Raw genomic sequence first — 16,288 nt, 5'->3', positions numbered from 1 at the left:
AAATTGAATTATGAGAAGAACGTAAGTCTCTGGTATGAGTGTCAGATAGAAATTGGAACATAGACTTTAGATAAGGTGGGGTATTGGGCTCGTGGAGGATAGAGAAGAGAAGACAAAGGATACGCAGGTTCCTACGGTCACGGATGGGGAGCCATTTCAATTGAGCGCGGTACTGTGAAACGTGATCATATTTACGCAGCCCAAAAACGAAACGAATGCACGTGTTCAATAAGCGTTCAAGCTTATTGAGCAAAGCTTCAGTTAGGTCCAGATAGCACACATCCGCATTAATGACTGCAAAAGAAACCCAACTTTACTTACCAGACATGAGGAAACGTTAAAAATACAATTATACAGTGGAAGCTCTATAGGCGCCCTATCGTTTGTCACCGACACTAAGAAGAACCACATCTCAGTTATTTCATTGTGCTCTGATAGGACCACTGAGACAGATTTCATTCTGGGAATGAGTGTAAGATTAGAAAGCGGAAGGAAAATGTACTTACAACGTTATAATGGAGCTACGTGGATGTTTGTCGAAGATGTTTCCAGGAAGAGTTATGTCTTTAAACATGATTGTGGGGAAAAAGGTGTGGGAATTTACGTTTACTTAGTCAAGAAAATACTTGGTGATAAATATTGACAGCTTGTTTTTCTATAAGGTCGTTATTATAAATTTTGTTGCATCTCCTACAATATTAAGTATTAAATAAATAAACATACCTAGGTAAATCATCTGAGATGGAAAAAAAAAATCTCTATATTTTTCACTATAGTTAATTTCTCTATATTTCACTCGTGTTATCGTAAGAGTTTGAATATGGTCACACTTAAAACTGATATAGTAATTATTGCAGAGAGTTTTCAATAAACTACGTTTGTAACCACAACTTTTCCATCACTAAAATATTACTTTCATGCGAAAAGAAAAAAACCACCGCAAAGACGCAACCTCTAAGTTCCAGAAGCGAGTTCAGGTCAAGAATTAGTATTCCGAAATCGTGGAATTATGCAAAAGGAGTGTTGAAGACGCACGCACACATGCATATGACCTATAGACGACGCACACAACTACAGATGGTCATCAACCAATCACACGGCGCCGCGATGTCGTGATAAATCATTTCATTGGCTATTTACATGTTCCCTTCCCCTTGTCCTCGATCTATGTAACCAAAAATTATTAATATACTACCTGTTTGAGTATTGAACGATAAACATCTTTTATTTCCAAAATCCTGCCACTATTCTCAGTTAGGACAATTTCAGCAAAAGTAAAAGTTGGCTAGATAAAGTAGCAAACATAATTGGACCTACGAAGCCAAATATAAATACCAAGGAACGACGACCTATGGACATATTTAACGTGATTGGGAATCACGTGGCACGAGATTGAAGACGCAATTTCCCTGAGCTCATTCCCTGGAAACCAAGGAGCTACTGGACAGGAGTGGACAGAGGACACTGGATACCACTGCAAAATCAGTCTAGAGGAGGAGCGAGGAACTAGACGGCCAAAAGTTCCACGTGGACACGATACCTACGCCACGCACCACGGTACGATCAGCCATCCCATCCTACTCCTATCCCACCTATATACTTCTTTTGTGTAAACACAGTGCTTAAATTAATTCCAGTGTTATATAACGTGACCGATCCGTTATCTCGCCGGTGACCGGCCACGCGGCATCCGCCCGCCTCCCGTCTACTTAGTGCAACACACGTGAGTACCTTCTCTTTTCACTTGCCACCAAAATGTCTTTAGAGCCATCTGCACCCAGGTCTAGTGCCAAGTCCCCCACACGAGGTGTTACAGACGAACTTACTGACAAACTAATTCGCGAACTTGTTAGGAAACGTGGCATAGTCAAAGGTAGACTCACTAGGTTTTCTAATTATCTAGCCAACGTGGCCAAGGATAGTGTTTTAAAAGCGCAAGATCGCATTGATTTAAAACTACGCATTCAAGGGGCTACTAGCCTATTTGCTGAGTTTAATGAACTCCAAACTAAATTAGAAGAATCTGTTAATGAGTGTGATTTAAATAGCCAGTTAGATCAACGTGAACAGTTCGAGGATTCTTACTACGGCACCATTGCGCAGGCCGAGTTAATTCTCAACAGTGGAGAGGTCACTAACAGTTCTCACAGTAGTAGCAACAAAAACCTTCTTAAATCAGTGCAATTGCCCACCATTTCCATGCCCACCTTCGACGGCTCATTCGAGCGTTGGTTAGAGTTCAGGGACACGTTCTCATCACTCGTACACAACTCAACAGATATTACCAATATTCAGAAATTCCATTATCTGAAATCATCACTGAAAGGAAGCGCTGCACTTATCATTGATGCACTAGAGTTCTCTTCGGATAATTATAATGTCGCCTGGGAATTGTTGTTAAACCGGTACAACAACAATAGATTGCTAGTTCAAAACCATATTAAAGCTTTGTTTAACTTAAATCCATTACCCAAAGAGTCAGCTGCTTTAATTAGAACATTAATTGATACAATTCTAAAAAACTTAAGGGCACTTAATATGCTCGGTGAACCAACACAACATTGGGACACTCTTGTCGTGTATATGATTGTATCAAAGCTGGATAAAACCACTGAACGCGAGTGGGAGCAATATAAAGGCTCCTTACTTGCACAAAAGGATTCGAAAATACCCATTAAAGTCGACGATATAATTAAATTCCTTGAAGATCGGGCTGACATGTTAGAAACATTGCATTTGTCGCACAGTAAAGAAAGTCTAGACCATAAAAAACAAAGCGCACCCAAGACTTATAATTCTTCACACTGTAATGTTTCTACCAACAATAACAAACCGCAAGATCGTAGTAATTCGATTACTTCGCGTCCTAAAAAACTATGTCTCATGTGCAATGCGAATCACCCAATTTATTCGTGTCAAAAGTTCCTCGACATTAGTTTAGATTCGAAGTTAAAACTTATAGCCGAAAATAAGTTATGTCGTAATTGTTTACGTTCAGGACACGCGGTAGACGATTGCAGGTTTGGCCCCTGTAAGCGTTGCAATAAGAAACATAATTCAATAATTCACGTTGACGACAGCCCGTCTAGTCAATCAGTTGTTACTATACACGCAGTTACTGAAAAAAGCGTACCGTTACGTTTTCAGGAATCAGCTGATCGCGTCAATGACCCGAGTACCGTTACCTCTTTCACAACATGCGCTGTCCCTTTCAGTGATACTGAAACCAATCATTCATCTCACTCGCAGATTCAGGCACACAACGCACACACGCACACTCAGGCCGTAAAACCTGTTCTAGCGCAGCCTGTTCTACTATCCACCGCACTAGTCGAAGTAACTGATGTCCATGGCCGTTTACATACCGCCCGCGCTCTTCTGGATAGTGGAAGCCAGCGATGCTTCATAACTAAATCATTTTGCGAGTTGCTAGGCGCACAATTAATACAGTCCACTCATGAAATACGCGGTGTAGGTGATTCTGTGACCCAATGTACGCAAACTTGTGTCATAGATATAAAATCGCACGTAAATACCTACACTAAAACTATACAATGTTATGTACTACCAAAAATAACATCAACAATGCCACCTGTATGTGAATTAAGCGCACAACAGTTCTGTATTCCAGACCACATACAGTTAGCAGACCCCACGTTCTTAGATTCCAAACAAATTGACATTTTAATAGGCGCGGATCAATTTTGGAATTTATTATGCGATGGTAAAATTAGATTACGTAAAGGACCATATTTACAATCTACCAAGCTAGGCTGGATCATATCCGGTCCGATTTACAATAATAATAATAATCATAATTCACGCGATGATACTAGGCGGGTTCATTGTCATTTCACGCAGACAATTGAAACTCAACTTAGAAAGTTTTGGGAGATCGAGGAAGCCTCCACTATCTCCGACAAGCGCACGGACGAGGAGCGCGCCTGCGAGGAGCACTTCGTGCGCACCACCACGCGCGCCGCCGACGGCAGGTTCTGCGTGCGCATCCCTCACAAACTGTCACCAGACACGCTAGGTGAATCCTATTCCCAGGCGGAGCGTCGCTTCTTAGCTTTAGAGCGGCGGCTGCAGCGTTCTGCTGAGTACAAACAGTTGTACAGTAATTTCATTCACGAATACGAAGATCTCGGGCACATGAGCCGCGTGGAGGCGCCCGGCAGCCCGCACTACTTCCTGCCGCACCACGGCGTGCTGCGGCCCGGCAGCAGCTCCAGCCCGCTGCGCACCGTGTTCGACGGCAGCGCCGCCACCTCCACCGGCGTGTCGCTCAACGACATACAGATGGTAGGGCCTCCTATACAGGGTGATTTAATCGATATCATGCTTCGCTTTCGACAATACCGCTATGTTGCTTGCGCTGACATTGCAAAAATGTACCGGCAGTGCTTGGTAGCTGAAGACCAACGCGACTTGCAGCTTATTCTCTGGCGCGATGAACCGACACAACCCATCAGCATTTATAAACTAAGAACCGTGACATATGGGCTGGCTTCCTCAGCTTTCCTCAGCGTAAGGTGCTTGAAGCAATTAGCTGTCGAAAGTACTGATCCGGACGTCCAGCGAGTAATTAATTGCGATTTTTATGTCGACGATATGGTCACGGGTTTAGACGACAAAAATGATTTGTTAAAGCTTTGTACAAATGTTTCAAACACACTTCAGTCAGGCTGTTTTCCATTACGCAAATGGATTTACAACTTTGTACCCGATGATAGCAGCTATGATCAGCAGTCGGACTATAAATCATTCAATGATAATAACAATGATAACCATAGAACATTGGGCATAGGTTGGTCTCCCATCAGTGATGAATTTCATTTCAATACCAATTATAAAAACAATGAAAATTCTATTACAAAGCGCACTATCTTATCTAGCGTTTCTCAAATTTTCGACCCGCTAGGTTTCCTCAGTCCAACAATAATGCAAGCTAAGGTTTTATTGCAACGACTTTGGCTTCTAAAGATATCCTGGGACGATGAACTACCTAATGACGTCACGCAACTCTGGGTTCGATTCGTCTCATCATTACCTATTCTTGATAAAATAAGAATCCCGCGTCATGCTATAGGTATAAATCCCAAATTTATTGAATGTCACGTATTTGTCGACGCTTCTCAGTCGGCATATGGGACGTGTATTTACTTACGCACCATCAGTGCTGATAACGATAACACACCACACAGTGTTACAATGCGTTTGTTGTGTTCCAAGGGTCGAGTCGCGCCGGTCAAGCCTGTCAGCATCCCGCGACTAGAGCTATGCGGTGCTTTGCTAGGTGCACGATTGTATACAAAGGTACGCGATTCCTTACGATGTGAATTCAGCAACGTAGTTTTCTGGACTGACTCCACCATAGTGCTAGGCTGGCTTAAAATGGCACCTAACTTGTTAAAAACATTCGTGCAAAATAGGACTGCAGAAATTCACGATTTAACCAAAGATCTCCCGTGGCGTCATGTCAGTGGCAAAAAGAATCCGGCTGACCTAGTATCACGAGGCGTAGGGTTAGGTGATCTGTCTACCTCTTCTTTGTGGTGGGAGGGTCCTGAATTTCTTCACGATGTTAATTTCAATCACGAGCAAGTTCCCATTCATGCCGAGGTACCTACGTCGACTGAGCTGCCCGAGTTAAAATCAAACACTGTTTCGCTCGTTGCTGAGGATAACAGTGAGTCATTTGTGTTTCCTTTCATAAGATTTTCACAATATAATCGCATAAAGCACACCGTCGCGTATATGCTACGTTTTATTCATAATGCGCGCAATAAGAATAAACACAATAGGCGTACGGGCGCGGTTACCGTTTGTGAATTAAAAGAAGCCGAAAATAAACTAATAAAATTATGTCAATTAGAATCATTTCCGCAGGAATATAAAGCGTTATCTGCTAACGGTTCGTTGAAAAATAAACATAATTTGTCCAAGCTCAATCTATTTATAGATAAGGACGGTCTAATTCGCATTTTAGGCCGATTAGAAAATGCGCCTGACCTTGACTACGACAAAAAACACCCGGTGTTGATTTCAGGTAAACATTACTTTGCGCTTTTGTTATTTCGTTATGAGCATAGGCGACTGCTTCACAGCGCACAACAAGCGTTATTATTTAACATTCGCGAGTCGTGGTGGCCTATAGGAGGCCGAAACTTAGCTCGCAAGGTACTCCACGACTGTGTCACGTGTAGGCGCATTCGTGGTAAAACATTAACACCGTTGATGGGTAATTTACCGATACAGCGGATCACTCCGAGTTATCCGTTCAACCGTTGTGGTGTAGACTACGCAGGGCCAGTACTCGTCTTGAACCGTAAAGGGCGGGGCGCTAAAACAACCAAGGCCTATATATGCCTATTTGTCTGTCTAGCTACGCGGGCTATTCACTTAGAGCTAGCTAGTGACCTCTCGACTGAATCATATTTATTATGTCTAAAACGCTTAATTAGTCGTAGGGGTAAAGTATCCGAAATATTTTCAGACAATGGAAGAAATTTTCTAGGTCTAAAAAATGACTTTGCCAAGTTTCTCTCACAATGTAGTGACGAAATAAAAAGTTATGCTACCAGTGAAAACATAAAATTTTCCTTTATTCCTCCATTTTCCCCTCATTTTGGTGGCTTGTGGGAAGGGGGGGTAAAATCGTGCAAGTACCATTTACGTCGGGTGGTAGGTAATGCTCACCTAACGTATGAGGAGTTCAGCACTGTGTTGACGCAAATCGAGGCAGTCCTGAACTCCCGACCCTTAACTCCTATGTCCGCAGACCCAGATGACTTAACTCCACTTAGCCCTGGTCACTTCCTGGTTGGTCGGCCGCTGACGGCGCCCGCCTGCCCCGACTACAGCGCCACGCCCACGCACCGACTGTCACGATACCAAAGGCTAGAACAAATACGACAGCAATTCTGGTCCCGCTGGGCCAAGGAGTATGTTTCTGAGTTGCAGGTTCGAGTGAAGTGGTGGCAAAATAATACCGACCTTCAACCCAACACATTGGTCGTCATAAAAGACGACAACTTGCCGCCGTTGAAATGGCAAATGGGCCGCGTGGAGAAGACCTTCCCAGGCAAAGACGGGATCTCGAGGGTGGCCGACATCCGTACGTCCTCAGGCATCCTCAGACGACCGTACACGAAGATTTGTCCTCTTTCAGCTGATGGCCATGATACCTAAAATTTCATTGAAACTGGATCATTTCAAGGCCGGGGGCATGTTGAAGACGCACGCACACATGCATATGACCTATAGACGACGCACACAACTACAGATGGTCATCAACCAATCACACGGCGCCGCGATGTCGTGATAAATCATTTCATTGGCTATTTACATGTTCCCTTCCCCTTGTCCTCGATCTATGTAACCAAAAATTATTAATATACTACCTGTTTGAGTATTGAACGATAAACATCTTTTATTTCCAAAATCCTGCCACTATTCTCAGTTAGGACAATTTCAGCAAAAGTAAAAGTTAGCTAGATAAAGTAGCAAACAAGGAGCTTTTCAAAGTTTCCTTTTAAATAATATATGAAATTATGTAAAATACGCCGTCGTGGGCACGCCGACGACGTAAAATTGACAGTATTGTGTGTTCAAAGGGTATTAAAAATACTGTGATTTTCTGATTTTGGATGGTAAATATCATCGACTCCGTTGGATTGGTAATTTAAAAGGGATGGGAGATCGGCCTGTCAAGAGGCTAAAAACTATTGAAGTACTGTTGATGTTGATGATAAAATGATGATGCGATGATGTGCAATAAATGCCACCAGTGTTATGCTATGTGCAGTATTGAGTCTGATTGGTGGACTTCAAACGTAGGTACTTATACACTGCAACGAGCATAGCAACAGCACCAGGGGGGACATTCTCTAAATTGACGAACGACAGAACATGAATTGTCACTTAATTATCGATAAAAAAAAATTGCAGGTACCCACGGCTCTGTTTCGTTGCATTAAGCGTGCCGATTACGTGACAATTCTGGCGCGTTCGTTCGTCAATTTTGGGATTGACCCCCCGGAGATGGATAAGCGATACCATACTGCCCACGTTTTACTGTGCCGTAACATCGTCGATTTCAAAAGATCCTCCCCATAACTTGTTCTGAGTATCCAATGAAAAGAAGTTTGAAGTTCTTTCCGTACCCTTATTATGTATTGTGGACCGATACTTTAACTTACTTTGCAGAAGCTAACGTGTACAAGTTATACCTTACGCTATTATACAGGATGTCCGATGGAAAAGTTCATACAAAGTTTAAAATGAGAAATACTGATAACTTAGACACGGCTGAACCGATGTCTATAAACTTAATATCGTTATGTATTAAGTCACATTCCGAATACAATAAATACCAAAAATGCGAACTACATAGTCTTTAAAATCAAAAGGCACCTATGTCAGGAGTCATGGTCATCCAAAAATACCGGCTACCTGAATTAGGTCGTCAATCTAGCGTCCTGTGTGTTAGTTAAGGGGTGCCCGAGTGACGTATCAACTATACTTTCCATACCTCTATCGCACTCTGAGCAGTCAGTGACTGATGCTATTCTGACCAGCCAATACTTTCACCAGGGTGACCAACAACCGACACGCTAAGACGAAGCTAAGTTTAAGACAGGCGCGTGGATTTTATACAACCTCTTTAAATTGCCCGCTTGCTTTCACAAATAAATCACTGCAATAATTAGCGCACGCCACCTAGCGTCGTGAAGCGGGACTAACTTGCGACATTCTTCAAAACAACGAGCAAATTAGAATAAACTTCTCGGTGGCACAGACGTCTGAGATCTCAACATAGTCGAGGCTTGCAGCTCACGTGGTATACAGGGTGCGCGGTTGACAGTGCTCAAGTCTGTGTAAGGAGACGTTTTAAGGTTTTCTGCTAACTAATGATGTAAACCTATGTCTTCTATGACTAGTAATAACACAATCAACATAGGTTATAACAATAAATCCATGTTTACACATTTAGGTAATTGTGTTATGAAAAAATATATTTTTCATACAATTTAAACTCAGTTTCTTTAATAATTTGCAATTAAAAAATAAGAAAATTAATAAATCATTTTTAGAATAAAGAGGTTTTAGGGAAACAGTTGATATACATTTTCTGTAGGACATATTTATAATATAGGTACTTAAGGCCATTTCTGAAGGACATCTAAGAACATTGTGTCTTAATTTTTGTGTCTGGTTTAACTTTATAAAGTTCCATCTTGTATATCTGACAAACACTGGCAACTATACTGGCAACCGCGGAATGAGTGAGTCATGAAGTATGCAAAATAGTTCTCGGGACAAAATCGTTGCGGAGAAAATGTTTCCAGTCTTGAGAATAGCTGAGCAACGCTATTGATATTTAACTTGCATAGAAATATAATTTAATCATGGTTTTAGAGACTTGAAATTTGCATGGAGTAAAACATGATTGTTCTTTGCCGTCTTCTTAACTTATAGCCTTTTCGCTATTTCGTTTTCACATTTTCTAATTTCATAATGTTTGTGGTAAATTGGTTGTGTAGTGTTGTAGTACATACCCTGATTGGGTATATAATACAAAAGTTGAAGTCACACCAAATGCAATTGCATTTATTGATGATGTCTTCCAAGCCGATACGGCTACGGCGACTGCTAATGAAGATTTAGGCTTCGTTGGTGTGCCCGGATGTGGCTTATGTAGCCAATCTTGGCGGTAAATGTTCGACCGCACATTTCACATTTCAGTGAACCATTTTCGTAATTGTATACGATTGCCGCAGGTGGTCTGGCTTTTAGTTCCTCTCTTCTTGTGTCCAGGTCTGTTCGCCGCTGCTCCTCAAAAGTGAAGACATTTCCTTGCACAAGATGTCTCCATTTTGGGCGTTCAGCTGCAGTCTCCTCCCAGCTGTTCGGGTCTATGCCGCATCTTTTCATGTGCCTTTTCATTACGTCCTTGTATCGAAGGAACTGCCCACCTCGCTTGCGCGTGCCTTCACGGAGCTCCGAATAGAATACGCGTTTCGCGAGCCTGTCATCGGACATGCGGGAGACATGACCACACCAACGCAGTTGTCGTCTCATAAGATAAGCTTCGATGCCACCGACCTTAGCCCGACGCAACACCTCTGTATTTCGAATACGGTCTGACCATTTTATATTTAAAATCTCTCGAAGACACTTGAGGTGAAACCTATCTAGTGTCCGGATGTGTCGTCGATACAAGCACCACGTTTCGGCTGAGTAGAGAAGGTTTGGGAGGACTATAGCCATGTACACAGCGATCTTAGTTGACCTCCGGATGTCGTGTGAGCGGAACATCTTCAGCTGTAGCTTTCCAAAGGCTGCGGAAGCCGCGCCAATCCTGCTGTTGATTTCGGCGTCTAGGTCCCCCTTAGCTGTTAAGGTACTCCCCAGGTACCGGAATTTGTCTACTTGCTTAAGAGTAGTTTCCCCCAGGCGAATATTCAGTGCAGAGTCGGCCGTTGGCGGTGTGTCCAAAGACATAACTTCGGTTTTCTTAACACTTATTTTCAGTCCAAATCTGCAGCACGCCTCGTCGAGCTTGCTCATCAGCTGTTGTAGACCGCCTGGTGAATTAGCCACAAAACATAGGTCATCCGCATACATAATCTCCGTTATCATGTCGTAAGAGACTTTGGTGCTGGCCTTAAGTCGTTTGGTTGCTGTCTTATGGCTGTAATAACTTCTTCAAGTGTGAGCGGATCACACAAATTTGTTTTTTCGGGGAACTTTGGGAGTGCTCGAATGTGCTCAAGATCAGCTGATCGATCTACATTTAGTAGGTATTTAAAATGCTCAGCCCAACGATTCATAGTTTCTTCCCTAGATGTTAGCCGTTGCGTCCCGTCTAAGGATCGAAGTGGTACATTGACACGGGGCGCACTGCCGATTAGTTTCCGTACTTCAGCATAAAACAGCCCTAGCCGGTTAGACTGGGAAAGCCAGTTGATGAACTCGGCTTTCTGTTTCCACCACTGGTCCTTTACTTCCCGAGTAAGAGAACGAAGCGCAGCACTGCTTTTCTTTATCTCCTCCAGCGTCTCTCGAGATTGTCTTCCCCGACGGTGACGTCGCAACAAGGCTCGGTGCTTTGCAATCGCATCGGTCAATGACTGATCGTTCTCGTCGAACCAGTCTTCGTTAATACGGGGTAATTTCCCTAACATGTGTTTGGCCGAATCAATTATTTGCGAACATAGTAAGTCCCATGTCATTTGTAAGTCACCATCTGTGTCAATTGTTGAGGTTGCGTTATTCAAAGCATGACAATAACTGTTTCGAGTTTCCATACTAGCCAGTTTATTTACGTCAAGACGTGCTGAATTGACTCTGTTGGATCTGACGGGCGGGCGAAGTCGCAGTTTTACTTTAGTCACCACAAGCTTGTGATCCGTCCAACATTCGGCCCCTCGCATAACCCGCGTGACGAGGACTTGCGAAATATCCGCTTGCCGGACTATGGCGTAGTCTATAAGGTGCCAGTGTTTGGACCTCGGGTGCATCCATGTGACCTTGTGCTTAATGGGTAATCTAAAATAGGTATTGGTTATAGCCAAGCCAAATTGCGCACAGAGGCTGAGTAACATTTGGCCATTACTGTTCATGTTACCTATACCGTGCCGACCCAAAACACGCGGCCAAGCTTCATAATCACGGCCAACTCTAGCATTCAGGTCACCAAGCAGAAGGATCTTCTCTACCGGTCGAATACCAGAGAGGGTGGCTGCAAGCTCTTCATAGAAACGCTCCTTAATGTCGTCATCGTTGGTCATCGTTGGGGCATAAACGCTTATCAAGTTGAGGTACTGATTATTTTCCAAGTGTAAGCGCAAAGTGATAATGCGGTCGGAAATAAACACTGGACATTCAACCAGTTTCTTCACAATAGCGCTTTTGATCGCAAACCCGACTCCTGAGCGTCTTGGCTCGGATGCAGGAGTCCCCTTCCAGTAAAAAGTATACTCGCCACCGTGCTCCACTAGTTCTCCTTCGTCGGCCAGGTGGGTCTCGCTGATTGCGGCTACATCCACATTATAGCGACGAAGTTCACGTGCCACTATAGTGGTTTTTCTTTCAGGGCAAATGTTGGTATCGCGATCAATCAGTGTGCGTACGTTCCATGCAGCAAATGTCATTTTTAATGTCGTGTTATAATGTGCTCGTTTTCGACCACGATTGGAGGGATGCTCAGGCAGCCGTGGTTACTACCTCCCTGTAGTTTTGAGGCGAGCAATTTTTAGGACACCTTTTCTAGTCCCGTCCCCCTGTGGGGCAAGCAGTGCTTCCCTGAATAGGGCTGCTTGGACACTCAGAGTGCTGCCGAGCTCACGCTGTCACCTCAATCAGCGCAAAAGCGACCACTCTCTCTCTGAGCCGCCTGCGTGCAAGCATCGGACAAAGCCCGGTGTGCATCACAACCGAACCTCTCTACTTTTGCTCATCGCCGTAGGTCTTGTCGATTCCGAGTCCGTTATCCAGAAGCAGTCCGATACGCAGATCATATTATAGTGCACAAGTAGGTGCGCAACCACAGGTGCACTCTCTCGTCCGCCCTCTTCTGTACCCGATGGAACGGAGACCGCTACGATCGGAGAAGAGTTGGATGCAGTGTCTGCCGACAGCCGCTGTAGACCTCTGCTGTCGCCTCTGGCCTTCCACCATGCCTTTGCTGTCCCGCTGACTCTGCCAATTACCGTTGCTTATCAGCTGTGGTTTGCCTTCGTCACCGGATCAGTCTTCATGCACTGCGTAGGAGGTGTCTACGTTCAGGCCTGTCCGCCGAAGCGTGCAGGCTCCCCTCGACCAGGTTTAGCCCACGAGCCGACGTGGTTTACCGTGGTGTGGCCGCTGCGTACACAACAGCTTCTTGGAGCCACTGGTGAGAGATTTGTGGAACGCCTGTGGACCAGTGTGGCATACACCCTCCGGATGGAGGGCCGGCTGTAGAGACCTGAAAGGTACTACCACTAGACGCCCCACTACACCACCATTTATTACGTTAAAATTGAATCATACCTAAGTCCCATCTTCAAACCGTATGCTGGCCAAAATTCATAGCAAAAGTGCACGGTCCAAGATAAAGACATCTTCTCAAAGCTTGTCATACTACAGGACATACCTAAGGCTGTATGTACAGTTGTACACTACTAAAATCCATACAAATGAGCCTGCAAACCCTGAAACATTAATCCATAGAACAGCACAATCGTCGCCAGAATCAAAAAGGCTTTAGCGCCCGTCGCCAGTGACTCGAAAGCAGACAAAAGACAGACGCCGCAGAGCCTAGAATAGAGCCTCTTTTGTGCCAACAAAAAAAGCCCAGAAGAGATTGAAACCTGTGACACAATAGCGGATGAGGCTGACATCATCAGGGAGAGGGACGCGAAATAATAAGGCTTTTCGGGCTCCGGGTACAGGCGGGGAGCGGTTTTTGAATTCGTCCTTAAAATATAAGCTGACTCAAAGATGAAATGATGGGCATTGTTGCATAAATAAACACTTTATAACATAAATCATTGATGAATAAATAACATAGAAATCTATATTTAGTACACGCCAGAATTTGAATCCACGGCCTTTCGAATAAGAGGAAGAGACATTTCCCACCACGCCACCATACTTCAATCGATGGGAAATTTCGAAGCAAGAGCGAAAAAGCTGCACCTAACAAATAAAAACATTATCCGAAGCGTGCAATAGCATTCTCGCTCTGAGCGTATAACCCGGCCACGTTTGAAAGCTCGGCTCATGGCCTTTGTCTACTGTTTGCCCCCGTTTTTAAAATTAAAACTATGTGGGTCGGAATACCGGGCCATGTATTTTGTAGTCTTCGTAGAAAAGAATGAAAGAGATTCTTTTCCCGGGCTACTGAGCACTGGGCACCCTGTTAAAAATGTATTCGAGTGTTGAATTTAATGTAGGTACGGATTGAGGCGTAGGAGTGTAAGGTTTAATCGTGGGACGCGATTTGATTGAATTATTTTAGCTGTGCGTGGCGTGGGTTTGGTCGTTTGTTCAGGTAATTAATTACAAATTACAATAATGAATGGGTCGATGCCTTCTGTATTCTTAATTTGGTCGGTTAATCGATATTCTAAAAGTGAAGTAGATGAAAGCTTCACAGCGGTTGTTAACGTAACATTGTCAAATAGCGATGCCACGGGCGTTGTGTGTGCGTTGCGTTAGCGCTCCGCTGTTCTATATAAAAATTTGAACAACGCTGCCAGAGGATAAGTTAAAGTGACGGAACGGTGGTTTAACGCAGAGCCCAAACAAAGTCCGTATTGCGTATCACCGAAACCGTAGGTCACTTTGCAATGACCATTTGACCATCTACCAGCCTTTTTCATAAATTTTTAGAGGCTCTAAAATTCAAACTCTCTTTTCAGCCCTCCTGAAGGCAGAATAAAAGGATACCCGGTAAACATGTTTTCAATTACGTGCGTTAAACAAAGCGAGGCTCATAGACACAAAGGTAATTTTTACAAAACCCACGCAAAGTTGCCAGCTTAAATAATTTGCATACTTTGAGTTACAGTCGACGCTACTGCGGCCAACACTGAGCTATGGACTAAGATGTAAGGAGAAGTGGTTTTATTTATCAATTACTTATCTAGGTACTAATATATTTCATTCAAGATTTCCCCACGGGAATTCCGCAGGTGAGACAAGTGGCATACTAACATAATTTACTAGCGTTTTCCCGTTTGAATCCCGGATTATCCTGTACGATTATGGAACAATCTTCCTCATAATATTAGAAATGCACCTTCTCGCAACGTGTTCAAATGTTTGACTCGTGCTTACTACCTTAGCAAGTTAGATAAATAGACCGCTTCTCCTGAACCGCTTAAGTATATTTTATAGGTATATATTATTATGTATGTATTAGATATACTTATGTATATTACGAGTATGTATAATATATTGTATGTATCGGTATATTTGTACATATATTTATATAGGTTAATTAGGTATAATGTTAAGTGACTTAGGTTTAGTATTATTTTCCTTTTTTTTATTCTTTTTTGTACACCTTATTACCCTATTTTTCCTGTACCTCCTGCGGGTTGACTGGCAGAAAATGCTTTTAGCATTAAGTACACACCCTTTGTACTTTTATTTGTAATATTTGTACAATAAAGAGTTAAATAAATAAATTAAAAAAATAAAAGTAGCTTATGTGTTAATCCAGGTTATTAGCTTATCACATACATTGGTCTCTAGTCGTTTTCCTTTGAAAGAAAAAAATATTAGCAGCAAACAAAAGTTAGAAATAAGATGACTTTCTTGAAAACGTATTTCAGAGAATTTACCCTACCCTAATAAGCTGTGATAGGGTAAAGGGGTTATTCTCAAACATACGTTTTCTAGAATCCAACATACATACATACCTAGATTGGAATAACCACTGAAAACATGCACGGATGAAACTTTTCTCCCACTTCCCATGTGCGTTAACTAATTTGATTTTAATTTGTAAACTTGAGACAGCAACGCGACGAGTTTATTTGTTCGGAATTTGTTATATTTTATAACGACACTGTGTATTCGGAATTATAATTATGCTAATTACCGGAGTTTTCGAGCGGAATTCGATAAGCCAATTTGGGGAAACATTCGGTGGTTTTTGTGTTATTGTATTGGTGATTTTAGTTGGGAAGCACAAAAAGATAGCTGCTCCATATATATGTATATATAACAAGTAACTAGTGACAAAAATCGTTCTCCATAGTAAAATGTCAAGTAACCAACAAAGTTTCTATGGAAAATAAATTATTTTTTTCGCGAATTTCCAAAACTCGTACAACATAAGTTGTTCAGAATGACCCCCTGAGTCCTTTGTTCCCATCGAGTCACACATCAAACCTGTCACACTGTAAACAGTTGGGAATTCTTCATGAAAAGTGTGCCATCTAGTCACAGTGTTACTCGATGGGAGTGTTACTCGTTGGGAATGATTTATTTCTGAATTCCAAACCAGCCGCTGTAACTAGATGGGAACATAAACTAGAAAATTCCCAACTGTTCTCCCGTTACTCGTTAAGATTTGTTCAGTGATGATGAATGATGATGATGCCTAACCAGTGATAGGTACTGTGACTTATACAGTGTGTTGTTTTTCGGACCCGATGGGGGTTTTTTCTCGATGATATTACTCGTAGAAACCCTTAAAGTTTGGGTCCGAAAAACAACACACTGTATTACAGTGCCACAAACTTATCTGTTCCGGTGACAGCTCACATAAATGTCTAATATTTCT

General features: G+C 42.8%; 3 protein-coding genes across 4 annotated transcripts in view; 2 read left to right on the top strand and 1 right to left on the bottom strand.

Annotated features, from left to right (window-relative positions):
• The window catches only part of LOC105389347 (ADAMTS-like protein 3), a 335,955-nt gene that overhangs the window by 43,831 nt on the left and 275,836 nt on the right, over positions 1-16,288 (bottom strand). The window lies entirely within an intron of this gene.
• Positions 1,267-16,213, top strand: LOC125490853. 2 transcript variants are annotated; one of them, XM_048631222.1, is made up of 3 exons: positions 1,267-1,557; positions 1,638-2,679; positions 15,864-16,213. In XM_048631222.1, exons 2-3 carry the CDS (start codon positions 1,756-1,758, stop codon positions 15,906-15,908), a joined length of 969 nt encoding a protein of 322 aa, XP_048487179.1. In that variant the 5' UTR covers positions 1,267-1,557; positions 1,638-1,755; the 3' UTR covers positions 15,909-16,213. The 2 variants fall into 2 exon arrangements, with proteins under 2 accessions (XP_048487179.1, XP_048487178.1); XM_048631221.1 differs by having other exon boundaries at positions 1,267-2,679.
• Positions 2,875-7,443, top strand: LOC119692053. Its single transcript, XM_048631225.1, has 2 exons — positions 2,875-5,319; positions 6,785-7,443. Exons 1-2 carry the CDS (start codon positions 5,283-5,285, stop codon positions 7,192-7,194), a joined length of 447 nt encoding a protein of 148 aa, XP_048487182.1. The 5' UTR covers positions 2,875-5,282; the 3' UTR covers positions 7,195-7,443.

This window comes from Plutella xylostella, chromosome 28 (assembly GCF_932276165.1).
Source record: "Plutella xylostella chromosome 28, ilPluXylo3.1, whole genome shotgun sequence".
Classification (NCBI taxonomy): Eukaryota; Metazoa; Arthropoda; class Insecta; order Lepidoptera; family Plutellidae; genus Plutella; species Plutella xylostella.
This window is presented reverse-complemented; position numbering and strand designations above follow the sequence as displayed.